Source organism: Phalaenopsis equestris, unplaced genomic scaffold (assembly GCF_001263595.1).
Source record: "Phalaenopsis equestris unplaced genomic scaffold, ASM126359v1 Scaffold000809, whole genome shotgun sequence".
In the NCBI taxonomy this organism is placed as follows: domain Eukaryota; kingdom Viridiplantae; phylum Streptophyta; class Magnoliopsida; order Asparagales; family Orchidaceae; genus Phalaenopsis; species Phalaenopsis equestris.
In genome coordinates, this window is record NW_018165249.1 from 2,559 (window position 1) to 18,263 (window position 15,705).

General features: G+C 34.3%; 1 protein-coding gene across 1 annotated transcript; it reads right to left on the minus strand.

The window, feature by feature from the left end:
• Nucleotides 1–481: 481 nt before the first annotated feature.
• LOC110031416 lies at nucleotides 482–3,542 on the minus strand (the record flags this gene model as incomplete). The annotated part of the gene is made up of 3 exons (XM_020734598.1): nucleotides 3,157–3,542; nucleotides 1,362–1,806; nucleotides 482–604 (listed from the first exon to the last, which is right to left on the minus strand). Coding segments are annotated over exons 1-3 (890 nt in total), but the record flags the coding sequence as incomplete, so codon positions are not given.
• Between the last annotated feature and the right edge of the window lie 12,163 nt (nucleotides 3,543–15,705).

Genomic DNA, 15,705 nt, shown 5'->3' on the forward strand with positions numbered 1-15,705 from the left:
GCTTTGAAATGAAGTTTAGTAAAGCGGAATTTTTAGTGAGGTGCATTACAAGTAGTTCATTTTTTCATCAAGTTTAATAACTAGTAAAATATTTTTAAAATGAAATCAAATTAGATTTCCAAGTTGTCCTTAGGTTATAGATCAACATCAATGATTTTGATAATATATTTAAAGATAATATTCAAATGAAATATTTATTAAGAGCCCTGAATAGTAATGAGCATGTTCAACAAATAAGGACAAATCTTAAGCAGCTCTTGCATTAAAAAAATAGGTTATCAAACTAACGATCAAGTATCCAACAGAATGTTTATAATCTAGGAATAGTTTTACACTTACAATTATAGTGAAGCTTAGTGTTTGGTTATTCTGCTAGAAAACACAGATAAATTGTAGCAAAAAGGCAAGTTTGTGGATTAAACATTAATAAATATAACTTTAGGAGTTTTCCTTCAGATACATACATCTAAAATGAATTCACCGCTTACCTCTGATGTAATATTGATCACATATCTGTCTTAAAGAATAATGATCTCCAGTCCCCGTGTCATAATTATCCTCAAAGATGAGATGGCGAAAACCAGCCTTCAGAGCCTGCTTCAATCTACAGCCAAAATTACATATGCTCAGAAAAAAAAAACACTAGAAAAACACAATCCTGAGTGTAAGCATTATCCATATAGATAATCTTCCAAGGCATCATTACAATAATGGAAATGGTTGTTAACGAAAGGAAATAGAAAACCTAAAGTGTTCAAAAGACAATGCAAAAAAACTTAAATACCACAAAAAGTATTCCCCTCTCCAGAAGGTAACACTCAAAAATAAGGTCATAAAAATGGGAACAGACAACAAACCTGAAGGAGAGCTTCAAGGTTTAATGTTTCAACAGGAGTTGAATCAAACAATTAATATCCTTACAATGATATAATAATGATGCAATGATTTTTGTTATCGATTCAAGATAATAATATTATAAGTTTAGACACTTTACTTTTTAATATTTTGAATAATATTCTAATTCAAAATTTTAAGACAAGATAATTTCTCTATTTTTAATTAAAATAAATTATTTGTAGCACCTATTCAAAATCAAAAGTCTAAAACTAGACAAAATTAGAACCGACTACTTCTTTAAAAACATGACCAGTTCATCGGTTCACTTGTTCAACCCCAGTTATGATGGGATCAATTCCAATTTTGTGCTAAAATAATTTTGAGTTTGGACCAAACTAGCCAAATGAGAGGCTCACAGTTAAACTGGTAAAACCAGCCGGTCCACTCTGGTTTTTAAACAAATCCAGACTGTCAGACATATCTAAAGGAAATCATTATAAATTGTATATTATATTTGTTTATACCTCTTTAGTTCACTCTGGTGATCATCAAAGAAGACAAGCACCCGACTATTATTCAAAATTCCTTGCTTTTTTAGTACATTGTCCCATTCAACGCTTCCAAAATCCACAAAGTTCTTCCCGGCAAAATAAGTGCAGTTACCATCAACATAAGCAACTTCCTTCTTTAGATACTTTTCTGGGTGACGAGGTGTGAGAGATATGATTGGTTTATCAGGCATGGCCTGCCGCAATACCCATGTTGAATGCCCCTTGAAAGCACCACTCTCGATCATCAAATCTGGCTTCAGCCAACGCGCCATAAACCAGAGTCCAAAGCTATGGTCGAAGCCCATTCCATACATGTTATTCTTGATAGGTCGTGTCTCATAGATGGGTACAAATTCCTCTAACCCTTTAAGCAAATCCTTGTTTGTCCATTCAACAGTCTTTCCTTGTTTTGATCTGCCTTTTGAGAACAAAGAAAAAAAAAAGCAAGCCACCATACAAGTATGATTCAAGTCAACAATCTATCTCACAATAAAAAAAGATGGCCTACCAGGAGAACAAAATGATCCATAAAAGCTTATTAAATCAACCTCAATGACTTTTTAAAATCAAGTTTGAACTAAAAATTGAGTATTATTTTATTTCTTTTAGTCTATAAACAAATTATAATATATTATAGAGACTTGCTCTTACATATACACAAACTTTAATGCCAAAAATGGCACTAACAAAATGCTTTCTCAGGCCTTTCAAATAAAAGATTTTATAAATACTACTTATGGCTTTGTTTGATTTGAAGGAAATAAAAGATGCAATTTAAAATCAAATCAAAATAGAAATGGTCAAAAAATTTAAGTGAAATTAGTTTTCACCGCTTGATTTTCAGAAGAAAAATTTAGTGAAATAAATATTATTTCCTAGTTTGTTTGATGGGAAACTAGGTTTTACTTCATACGATGGAACATGTGAGTGACAATGTTGGCCTGACAAATTTTTTTCTTTTCTATCACCAGTGTTGGGTAGAGAATTTTCAATGAAAAAAAATGCAGCTGTTCGGATTTCTGAAGTAAATCCAATTATCTATTAATTAGGATAGAATCGAACACAAAATTGTGAAGTAAAAGGCATTAGCATTACCTCCAACTTCTACAAATTCAAAACATACTCTGTTGGACTGGGTAAAAAAGAAACGGAAAAAATCCCGGCAATGAAACCTTAATTTCCAAATTGTGGATGGTAAACACCTTCATCGCAAGTCCAATGACAATGGTAAAATAAAAGGAAAAAAGCCTCATCTTAGATTTTTTTTTCCAAATTCTAACAAATGCAGAACAAACAAAACAAGAACACAACTCATAAATCTAAAGGAATCGCACTTGGAGTTCTCACTCAACATAAGGCTGCTGAATACACCAAAAATCATATGAGAAAAGTCAATTCCAAACTTCTAGATACCAATATCTATTAGGGAGTGTTCGGTAGAGGGTTCTAAATATGATTTACATCAATTTTACTGTAAATCCATCCAAACCCAAAAAATGTGCACAACTAAATCCGACGCCCACTTAAATCTTAAGGAGTTAAGGAGACCCTAATTGGCTTAATTTTCAGTTAAATCCATCCAAAACCCTATTTAAATGTATTAAAAAATTATGCATAAAAAGGTGTATTTCAAAGTTAATTACAGCAGTATTTTTTATATGATGTCAAATATTTGACCTGTCTGCATGTAAATATGAAACTTTCGATGTTAGATATGTAAATGTATAGGAAATTCTTCATAATTCCGATCGAAAGGGGAGAATCTTACACCAAGGAATACCGAGGGATCCGAAATTGAAGGCGAGACCAACTCCACCGGGGGAAAAGAGAGAAGAACGGGCGTCGGAGTAGATGCAGACGGCCGGGCGGGACAAATCTTGAATAAGGAGAAAGGCAACGAAAAGGAAAAGAAGGAGAAGGGAGATGACGAGGGGAAGTCCAATATGGAAGTTCTCCGACCGGAAGTTAAATAGTCTGGCTGCTAATCCGCCGAGATGGAAGGCTGTCTTCCGCGTCTTGGTGCCCTCCTCGTCGCGGCTCTCTGGTGTACCACGGGCTGGCCTGCGCACAGCAAGCATACCTTCTTGCATCTGCACTCCACTCCGCCAATCTTTCCTAACTTCACAGTACAGTTTTTTAAGGCTAGGAACCGTAAAAAATATTACATCGACTCAATTATATATTTTAACATGTGATCCAGTCCAATCAAATTCTTTTCGTGTATATTCACTTTTTTCTCACTCCATCAATAAATTTCAAAAATAACTCAAAAAAAAATCACAATAACACAAATAATCACAATAATATCAATAACTTGATAATTCCAAAAAAAATCGCAATAACATCACAGTAGCCGTAATATCTTGATAATTCCAAAAAAAAAATCGCAATAACATCACAGTAGCCGTAATACACTCAAATAACATCACAATAAACTTTTGTAACAACTCAATAACTCCAAAAAAAACAACAATAATACCAAATAACCTCAACAACTCAATAAAAAAATTGAAATAATATCACAACTCGCACAACAACACTCAAATAACACAATAACAAACATCAATAACTCCACAAAAAAACTGCAATAACATTAAATAACTCCAATGAAATTAAATAGCCTCAATAAATCCATAAAAATAAATCAAAACATCACAACCGTCGTAATACTATTCAAATAACACCACAATAAACCTTAATAACACTTCAATAACTCCACAAAAAACCACAACAACACCAAGTAACCACAAGAACATCAAATGACCTTAATACTCCATAAAAAAAACACAAATAACATATCAATAACACCATAATAATTCTAGTAGAGAATAACACAATAGATTCGTCGCAATACCACTCATATAAAACTAAAATAATATCATAATAATATCAAAATAATACCGCAAAAACACAATTATAACACTGAAATAACATCACTCAAAAATATCACCACAGGCGTCACAATACCAATCAAATAACACACGCAATAAACATCAATAACACCACAAAAAACTGCAATAACACCAGCCTGTAAAAAAACACAATATCACTCAAATAACACGGCAAAAACCCATAATAACACCACAAGCGCTGCAATACCACTCAAATAACACCACAATAAATCTCAATAATACGTCAACGACTCCACAAAAAAAAACCGCAATAACACTAACCTGCAAAAAAATGTAATGTCACTCAAATAACAGTACAAAAAATTACAATAACATCATAGCCGTCGCAATACCACTCAAATAACATCATAATAAACCTCAATAATGTCTCAATAACTCCACAAAAAACCGTAATAACATTAAATAACCCCAATAACTTCACAAAAAAATCAGAATACATCACAACAATCACAATATCACTCAAATAATACCACAATAAACCCTAATAACACCTCAATAACTCCACAAAAAATTGCAATAACACTAAATAACCACAATAACACCAAATAAACCTCAATAACTCCACAAAAAAACTACAATAACACCATAGAAGTTGCAATACCACTCTAACAACACTAAAAACTACAACACCATAGAAGTTGCAATACCACTCTAACAACACCATAATAAACCTTAATAACACCACAAAAAACCTTAATAATACCACCTCATAACAAAAAATACAATATCACTCAAATAACACCACAAAAAAAATTACAATAACACCATAGTAGTCGCAATACTACTCAAATAACATCACAACAAACCTCAATAACTCCACAAAAAATCTTAATAAAATTTTGAAGCAATGGCCTGATTTGGGCCGAGTCACGCATTAAAATAAAATGTTTTTTTAGTTTTTTTTCTGGTGGGACCACGACTTACACATGACAACACGTGGAAAGTTTTTATTGGAGTTTGGGCATAATATTTTTTTTCTAGGAACTGAACCTGGTTTCAAATTACCATTCAAAACTACATATTTCACTTATTTAGTATCCTAAATTTTAATATAACAAATTTACCACCCTAAAGCCGTGTTTGGTAGCATTCTAATGGGATTTAGCCATGAATTTGAAAAATAAAACTAAATCCAATTTTCTTGCATTTCATTTTCCTTTTCTTGCATTCCATCATTTTTAGGATGTAAATTTGGATTTAATAAATTATATTGTTTGTTGGATTTATTTCGTTGTAGCTCACGAGTTCTTTTGTCATACCATCGATCTGATAAATCCAAATTTATTAGATTTGATAGATCCTATATAACGTAAATCTAAGTCACAGTCAAACACTACCTATCTTCTCCGTTAATCAAATATACCACTTCTTAACTTCACGCTAGCTTCTCCATCTGTGCGACTGTCACTAAGGTTCTACCTCCCCTTCCTTCCCTGCTTCTTGTGTTTTTAAGTCTACTATCAAGCAACCTTCCAGAGTGCATGTCAAAAAATACCCGCATAGAACTTTAGAGATTCAATGGGAACAGAGACCAATCGACGACCACACAGCTAGCCAACTTGCAGGCCACCCACATCCAACCAACCAGCTAGCCACCACACAGTTTGCCGACCAGTATGACACCCATATGTAGTCAACCACCACACTACCAACCAACCAGGTGACCAGTCAACGAGTCGGCCATCACACAGCCAGTTAACTAGCTGACCGACAAATTAGCTGATTGGCCAGCCACCATACAACTAGCCTACCAACCCGGCACCCACATCCAGCCAACCAGTCACCACCACATGTACCAACCAACCAGGTGACCAGTCAACCAGTCGGCCATCACACAGCCAGTCAACCAGCTGGCCGACAAATTAGCTGATTGACCAGCCACCATACAACTAGCCTACCAACCGGGCACCCACATCCAGCCAACCAGTCACCACCACATGACCAACCAACCAATTGACCACCCACATCCAGCCGACCAGCCGACCATCACACAACCACCCAACCATTTGACCACCCACATCCAGCAAACCAACCGATCAGCCAACTACCCATATTTAGTTGACTATCCGACCAGCCGACCATTTATAGCCAGTCGACCAAGTGACCATTTACAGCTAGTCGACCAGCTGACTGAAGGTAAGCTCCATTAATCGATGAGCTCTCGAATAATAGGCTTCAAGGAACAAAAAATTAGAATGTCATGCACTACCTTTTTTAAGCAGGACTAATGTTGTAATTTCACATTTTGTCCTCCTATCATCTTTAAATAAGAATGACAATTTCATGTTTTGGTACCCTTCTTTGGATTCCCCCCCCCCCTGTAACTCTTTCATTGGATGAATTAAAAGATGCCAAAAAGCCCGATAATACCATATTTTGGCTCTCAAGGGCAAGTCTCCGTTTACTCTCTCTCTCTCTCTCTCTCTCTCTCTCTCTCTTCTCTTTCCCCCTCTCTTTGTTTCTTTCTCTTAGTTCCCAATGCTATATCTTTTTGGTGTGATTTATAGGATAAATCTAAAGTCAACGTCCTAAAAGGTGCGGTGAGTGTGGACTATGTCACCAACAAGAAGAGTAGCACTCCAATGAGGAGAAAATCTTACACAGAGACATCCACATATGAGATGCATAAAGAAATCAACTCTTAATGCTCGAAGCATAAAAAAACTCGTCTCTAAACTCAACACAGAAAGAGCTCTAGAGGTGGTTTCTTAAAGCTTTGTGAACGGTAGAGGTGTACGACACAAATCATCCCAGTAATGAGTCTCGACGATTAAACCCACAAAAGTAGTGACAAGATCTATGTAAGTCCTGGAGAAAGGTGCGGCCCGACCGAGGCGACAATCTGGTCGAGCAAATAGGATGGGCGAGTAGTAAGACTCGAGTTGGGTGATCTTATATCCAAAACCTACAAACAGTCTTCCAAGGGGTCGGATCGCCAAAGTCGTCAATCAACAAAGAGCAAAAGTCGACCAAAAAATCTCTGGATAGTGCTTCGAAGCCAGCAAAATTTTGGTGCAAAATATTGCAAAGCCCCAAAGAAATACAACTGGTGCATCAGTGTGACCGTATTTTTTGTATTTGCAGTCTCTTATTCTTATCATAATTTTTTCAAAAACTAAGAGACTCTGGGACTATTATGTATGTTAAAAATGCTCGTGTAGATCTCGATGAAATTTGACAGTAGCAGAGACGAACCAACCACAACATAGTCAGTCGACCAATAGGCCATAAACATCCAGCCAACTAGTCAGCCACCACACAGCCTACCAATCATTCAGCCATTGACATCCAACTGATCAACTGATGTGTCGACCACTTATAGTTCATCAATAAGCCAACTAACAGGCCACCCATAATCAGCTGACCAGCTGAACTGTCGAATAGTCAATCACACAACTAACCACATGACCAACCGACCAACCACAGTCATCTTCCCAACCGACCAGCTGACCAGTTGATCAGCCAACCACCCAAAGTCAGCCAAACCATTGACAAGCCAACCACCCATAGTCAGTTGCCCAACTGACCAGTCATCCATCTATAGTAGGTTGACCAACCGATTGAAGGCCAACTCCACGAACCGATGAGTTCTCGAATGATAGACTCCAACAGACAAAATATCAGAATGCCCTTTACTACACATTCTAAACAAGATAATCATTGTAATTTTACCTTTTGTTCTACTATCATTTATAAATAGAACATCTTTTCATGTGTTGAGACTCGTTTTTAGATTCCCCCATTTGTAACCCTCTTATTTGAAAAAATAAAATAGGTCAAAGAGCCTAAGAATACCCTGTTTTGGCCCTTATGGCCAAATCTTTGTGCACACACACTCTCTATCTCCTCTCTTTCTCTCTCTATCCGAGTCTCCCTTTTGGTTCCTAACACTCTATTCCTTGAGTGTGATTCATAGAACAAATTCAACACAGAGTATAATCTATGCGAGTTGTGAAAGTTGTTTTGTATGTAAATATGAATATTTAGGTATGAGATAAACATTACCTGCTAGGTCTGTAAATTTCATACAAAAATTTAGTTCCTTGTATATGGGTTATCTTCATTCTCATTTGTGTCTCTTGACCTTCATATTTTTTTTTTCTTTTCTCATCTCCGCCATAGCCAGGGGACATAATTTCTGAAGCACCTGTAATGTATAATATTTTTCTTTTGCTATTTTTTCTTTTGAAATCTATAATTTTGTGATCCATTAATAGAGAGGGAAATTTGAATTTAAATCTTGCATAATGCACTTCAATTTATACAGTGAAAAAGAAAAAAAATATAAAAAAGCAGATTTAAGTAGTTCTAAAATATTTGGGGCATATAGCATGACACATTTTCCAAATGTTCAAAGCATCAAAGATGACCAGGTGAGGGGGTTTACACTTCTCAAACAACTCGTGCAGACATGTTATACTTCGAAGGATGGATCAGAAGATAATGAAGGGGTTTTTAATATATTTTGGATTTTAAAGCTCATTATTTAGTTTTTAGGTTTTAAGCTTCTCAAAATTAACTAAGGATTTATTAATTTCATTCTTGCATTTAGGTGCTTGTTTAGTTGTCTTATCTTGTTTGAGTTTGTGGTGACTAAAACATCACAAGGAAGTGTTTATCAGCATTTATTTTTAAGCTAAGATTGAGTTGGTGGTGACTAAAACATCACTTAGGAAGTGTTTATCAGCATTTATTTTTAAGCTAAGAAAGTTAGATTTTGTATAAACTTTTCCTAAAATAATTATAAAAATTTTAATTCCTAATAAAATTCTACGTTGGGTGTGCTTTTAATCGGCCTAGGTTTGTGGTTTTGAAGACTTCATTTATTTTACATTATTTACTAGACGACTTTTTAATATATAATCTTAATTTTTCACAACAAGATTTTAATCTGGGTAATATTTCCACTCTTATTTTTAAGATTGGTGCCATAGATTGTTGCTTTGAGGTTGGTTTCAGTTATCATTTTTGTAATGAAAGGCAGGCTATAAGATATGGGTTGGTTTAGTTCAGCTTGCAACATTCGTTATCTCAACGTTTGAATTGATAGCCAACTTATTACACCACCATGATGAGAACTATTGGATATGTGGCCCATTATGTATGACACAACATTTTTAAATATATGCAATTTTTTTTTGAACAATTACCACAACATTTTATTTATTTGTTAACAAGTTATGTGCTACTTTGTTTGAAATATTGTTGGGTTGTTTGGAAATAGATGGTGATAGAGTGGTAAATTTGTGGCGTTAATAAAAAGTTGGGTGATGGGTGACATGTTTGAAATTATGAGATTTTCGGTGTTAAGTATGCTATTTCTAAAGAATATGATGGTGTTTAATCAGCTGTTTGGAGATCATTGATAAGGAAAATGATGATGAGTTGTTGGTATTCTATGAAATACTATTTTGAATTCCCATAAAACATTAAATGGATTTGAGAAGTTTTACTTTTAAGTTGTGCCCAACCATTAGTACTACACTAGTAATCGGTAGGTTTTGTTTGTTCATGGGCTTATCTAGATGTCCAAATTTCAATTTCGTGTTACTGGGAATGTGTATGTTAGACTGTTAGTTGGATTCAATTGGTACCTAGTAGATAATTTTCTCTCTGTGTACCTAGAAGGTTGTATCTCTAGATTGCAATATTTGAAAATTATTGGTATATCAACAACTTTGTACTCTTATTTTAACAATTTATTATGTATAGTTTCTACATAACTAATTAAAATTTTACTAATCTTTATAAATGTGTTTAGTTTTAACTTTCAGTTTTAGCTATTTGTTCGTCAATATAGAATGGAGTCGCTGATTAGAAATTACATTGTAGATGAAACTTGTTGTGTTTGGATTTTCCCTTTTATATTAGGAATCTCTATTATAAGCTTTACTATTTTTTTCTCGTGGTTGATTTTTACTTTCTTTTGTAGCTTTTGTTATTCTTTCTTCTTTTTTTTTTTTTTTTAAATGTTACAGTCCTAAGAATGGATAGTTATTGTTTTTCTTTTAGTTGAACTATTTTCTAACTTTGAGAACTGGTGGTATTTTATTTGATATGAACAGATATTTTACTTATATTTTAGTTGGGTTTTTTCTAAGCTATGATGTTATCCGACCGTTTTATTGTAGCTCCACCATTATAAGTTCTTTGCCTTGGCTAATCTCACGAGTCATGACCTTTTTCAATAGTTAAATTATAGTTTTATAATTTCACCACTTATTGGTTTCTTATACTTAAAATTTTCTCCAAACTAGTGAATTGATGGTATGCTTATAACATAATTTGTTATATTTGTGGCGCCGTATTTTCTTTGATTAGCAAGCTTAGCTATTTTTCATTGAAGGATTACCAATATTTGTTTTGTGTGTTTCGATATACTAAGTTCATGGTGACATTTCCCATTTTTACTTTAATTCTTTTTTATCATATTTTCAGCTTTTGGTTGTTCTTTTAGGATACCTTTCGGACAGCCTTTCAGGACTGTCTTCATTCTTGCATGCAGGGTTCACTCGTCTCAATTTAAATTTGTGAAAGTTCCTCCACCTGATTTCTTTTTCGTTCAGTTCAGTTCTTCCTACAGCAAATACTTTGTTGAAGGTGAGGTCCTCCTACTGCAAGGTCTTACTGAAGGTGGTTCGTTGATCCTTCAAAGTTTCTCTAATATATTAGAGCTAGAAGTTGTTTTTTTGGAGAGGATAGCATAGTTGAAGTTTTTTTATTGTGGTGTGTTTTTTTCCTGTGTTCTTTTGATGTATTTTTCATCTTTATCTGAATCTTTGATGTAATTTTGCTTCCATAATTATAAACCTGGGCATGGCCCTCAATTTTTCTAAAAAAACTCTTGTTTGGCATTACTTCGAATGGATTGAAGATATCGAGGATTCTGCTTTTGACAATAATTAATGTGGTGGAATGGTTTTGGAAGAGCTGGCTAGAAGGGAGACCATGAGATGGATGCGGTTCACATGATTGTAACAATTTCAGTACTTAATTTATTATTCAATTTACATTGTCTTTTGTGGACGCCATCAGATGATATGGCCTCTCCAAGGCAATGGCCTACAAATGTTCCTTTGCTGCATGGAAAAGATACTTTTGAGGAAGATTTACATACATGCCACTCAATTCTTTTGTATTTACATACTGTCACCTAAACTTCCATTTTTACATACACGCCTCCTTTCTTATATATGAAAAAGTAGATTTCACTTTTTAAAAGAGAAAATAATGATATTATTTATGTGATATGAAAGATTTGGGTGGTATAAATGTAATAATTATAATTTAGGTGTTTTGAGATGTAAATATATAAGAATTGGGCGGTATTTATGTAATTGATCTTTTATTTTTAAATGAAACCGCATGTTTGGATCTCCTAGGTTGCATAGCTTCCGGATGCTCGAAGCTTTGCATAACTTCGTTTGCTCGTAGCTTTTGGCCCTCTTAAATCTCCTCTTTTAATTTTTTTCGTTTTCTCCATATCAATCGACATGCATTATGCAGGATATAAAGTCAAAATTTCCCTTGTTAATGCATCACGGAATCAGAGATTCGAAAGAGAAAACAATAAAAGAAAAATACTACACATTACCTGGGCTCTATAAATTACGACGGATGGCCACGGCGTAAAAGAGAAAGGAAAAAAAATACAAAGGTGAAGAGACGGAAGAGAATGAAGAATATCTCGTCTACAAAGATCTAAAAATTTTTGAGTCATTTACATACCTAGCACACAATGCTTATCTCACACCAAAACATTCATATTTACATTGATAGCACTGCACGACGCAATCACAGAGCGGACCAGAAGAGATCATGCTCCAGAAGGCTGTTTGGTAGCAGACTCATAAATGCGGGAGGCAAGGAGGAAAAGCGGGCTATTGTTGAGCTTGATGAGTGGAATATTTGATTAACCAAGAAGTTTTGGTGATATTGTTTTATATTGAAGTTTGGGGAGTTAAATAAGTAAAATATATAGTTTTGAGTGGTATGTATGTAAATCCCCCCAGAAGGGAAGTTATCCATTTTTGTATACAAGACTTCCATTCGACTTTGGTGGATCCCTTGTGCTTTTTAACACTCATTCAAGCTTAATTGACTTTGATAAAAAATAAAAGTTTCAATTGTAATAAATTTTTTAACTAGATCACAAATTTCTTCATTGCTTAAAATTAGATCTCACCCGTTAATCAACATGGTAATTCTAATTTGTGTTCGATTTAAGAAAATCATCCTTAAAACCTTTAGGGACCCACCACGTTATGAATTGTGGTCTCTTTTGAATTTAAACCATTAAGGCTTCATTGCACTTAGAAGTTGTTCTTACTTTCACTTTGCAATATATACATGATTATGAATGCTAACATTTCAGCAGGAGTAGCGAAAAAATAACAGATACATATTTATTATTTATATTTATGCAATTTACTATTGCTTTAACGTATTATGTATGTTTGGTTGAAACACTTTCAAAAGCGAAAAAAACAATTTTCAAAATTAAGATAAACTTTTTTCATAATTAAAATTAAATATTTTCAATACAACAAACAACCTAATACGTCATTTTGGATTACAGGAATCCCTCAGATGAGGTAACCTACGATTGCTAACAAGATTTTACCAGTTTAAATGAAATTAACAACTTGTTCAGATTAAGTAAATCTGAAAGAAAATAGTGGTGCCAGAATGAGGGAATAGTGAGATCCTAACCGGCGTTATTCTAATTAAATAAAGATTTCTCTTAACGAAACACTTGAACAACAACAACAAAACCTGTCACATAAATGGTAAAACATTTTGAACCCTAGACTTTAGGACTGCTACTTCAACGAGAAGCTTGAAGCAAACACCGTCGGCAGCACGACAAAGAAATACAGAAGAACATCTTCGAGAGAGAAAACAAGTCTACAACAATAAAACCCTCCCTTAGTTTAAATAACAAGCCATAGGACTTCGATGAGGTCCGTCTAGCACGGCGTAAATCCTCAGTTCATCTTTTAGATTTTTGCACAATCACGTTGTGCAATTTAAGCCCCAACTCGTCTTAGGATTCCAAGGTAGTCGTTCGGTACGATGTAAACCCTCATATCTTCCAGGCTTGACAGTGTCATGCAAGTGTAAGCCCTAAATAATTAAAATTGGCAGAATGAAACATCTAATAATATTCTCTCCAAAATTTAAGTCAAATCATAGGATAGTCCGGGAAGTCACTAAGGTTCTCCTCAGGATCCGTGACATCAAATCATAGGATAGTCCGGGAAGTCACTGAGGTTCTCCTCAGGATCCGTGACATCCTCTAGTTTTCTCAATTTAGAGTCTGAAAAGTAACCGTTCTTATTTGACCTTTCTCATTTGATATTCCTTTATCCGATTTTGAAAACTTAAAACTTTGAAATTCTTGAAGGAAAAACCACTAATATGAATCAAGAGTATTCTTAAGTGGTTTCGGTCATTAAAGATGTAATTAACTATAGAGGGTTTGCCTCTATAAGGAACTTTGAAATCTGACTTAATATAAACTCTATTTAATCTTCCATATTAAATATGGGAACTTGTCGGTCAACACAAAAATGTTCACAGATAAAAACAGATGTCATGAATTCATTAATTTATTTAATCAAGCCTCGTTATTGAATAGTGTGTCTCTTCCTCGAGATAGGTGCATTGCTCATGGTGTTGTGCTCGATTATTTAAACTATTAAATATATGAGATCGGTTTAGTCTCGTATTTTCAAAATTAAAATACTTTTCTAAATTACATATATATATATATATATATTAAATTAAAATATATTTTCAAAACTACCAACAACTTCAAATTCCGACGGCTGAAATTTAGTTTCAAACTTCAAAATTAAAATACTATTTTAAAGTTAAAAAATCATATGCATACTAAATTAAAGCAACTAAATGAATTTCAACTTACGACTGACACTACCATCTAATAATCTCCAAACTTTATTTTCTTATTAAAAACCCCTATCGTGAACTTTACATAGCTAGACATTTGATCTAAAGCCTTACAAAAAAAATGTAGATTGTCAACTTTTTGAATACTTCCAAGTATCGATAAAGTTGTTGATCCAGCTTTTGTTTATGGAGTCTCAAGGAAATGATGGTGGTGGTGTTTCTATATTTTTCCTAGTGGGCGCGACTGGTTTTCTAAATCCTTAGAAAGGTCTTCCATGGGTTCCACGTTCTCTTTCTCCACCTCAAAATCTTACTGGATCACTTCCTCCAAGTCTCTTCCACTACTCAACTTGACAGCTTTCACGTGCTCACCATTGTTTTCTTTAGGGTTGACTTCAGTATTACTAGGAAGAGTTCCTTGAGGATTACCGCTAAGTGAGTTTGCAATCTGTCTCAATTGGTTCTCGATGTTCCTAATAGTTGTACTTTGGCTTTGTGGCTGATTTCTCATTTGTAAACCAACTCCTCCCAATGCAACACTTTTACTTGAATTGTTGGTTATAGTTAAAACCAGGAGGATAATAAGGTCTCAGGTTATAATTACCCTGATTGTTTCAATTCCTAAAAGGGTTAGACTGATTATTCCCCCATTATTGGTTTCCTACACCTTGATTGTTGTTCCAACAAAAATTTGGATGATTTTTCCATCTGGGATTATAATGATTAGAATATGAGTTGCTCGTCCTATTGTTCAGTGCATTTTGGGTCTTAAATGATGAAGTATTAGCATCAATCAATTGTCCAAATGAATTTTCCTCAATGACTTAGGATCCTTGAAGTTAGTTTATCCAAAACTGTTCTAACTTCCTAGATATCACAACTAAATGAGAAGTTAAAATAAAAAGCACGTTCGTCTCATGTACACTTATTGTCTTTATGGGATTCACTCTTTCAGAAGGCCATTTAAAGTTGTTGGGAGACATCTCCTCAATCAGAGAATAAGCCTCATCAAATGGCTTTGCATATGCGACCCACCAATAGTGGTATCTATAATAGACCCAAGTGATCCTGCTAACTGTTGTAAAAAGTTTGAATTATCAATGAATCAGGAAATTCATGGTGGGGGCACTTCCTAAGAGGTTCCTTGAATTGTTCCCAAACTTCATAAACTGAATCACCTTCATGCTGGCAAATTGAAGTGATATCATTCTTAAATTTAGTTAGGAATTTATATGCTAAATCACTCCACGTCGTAAGTGATCCAAGTGCTAATGAGTTTAACCACATTTTGGCTTTGTCATACAAGGAGAAAGGGAAAATTCTTAACCTAACAATGTCATTGGAAACACCATTATAACAACACATGGTGCAGAGTTCTAAGAAACTTGTTAAATGTAAGTTTGGATCTTCAGACAGAATTCGCCAAAACAAGTTGTTTTGCATCATTTGGATGATAGCGTTGTTGACCTCACTTTTAGTTGAGGTCTAGAAAT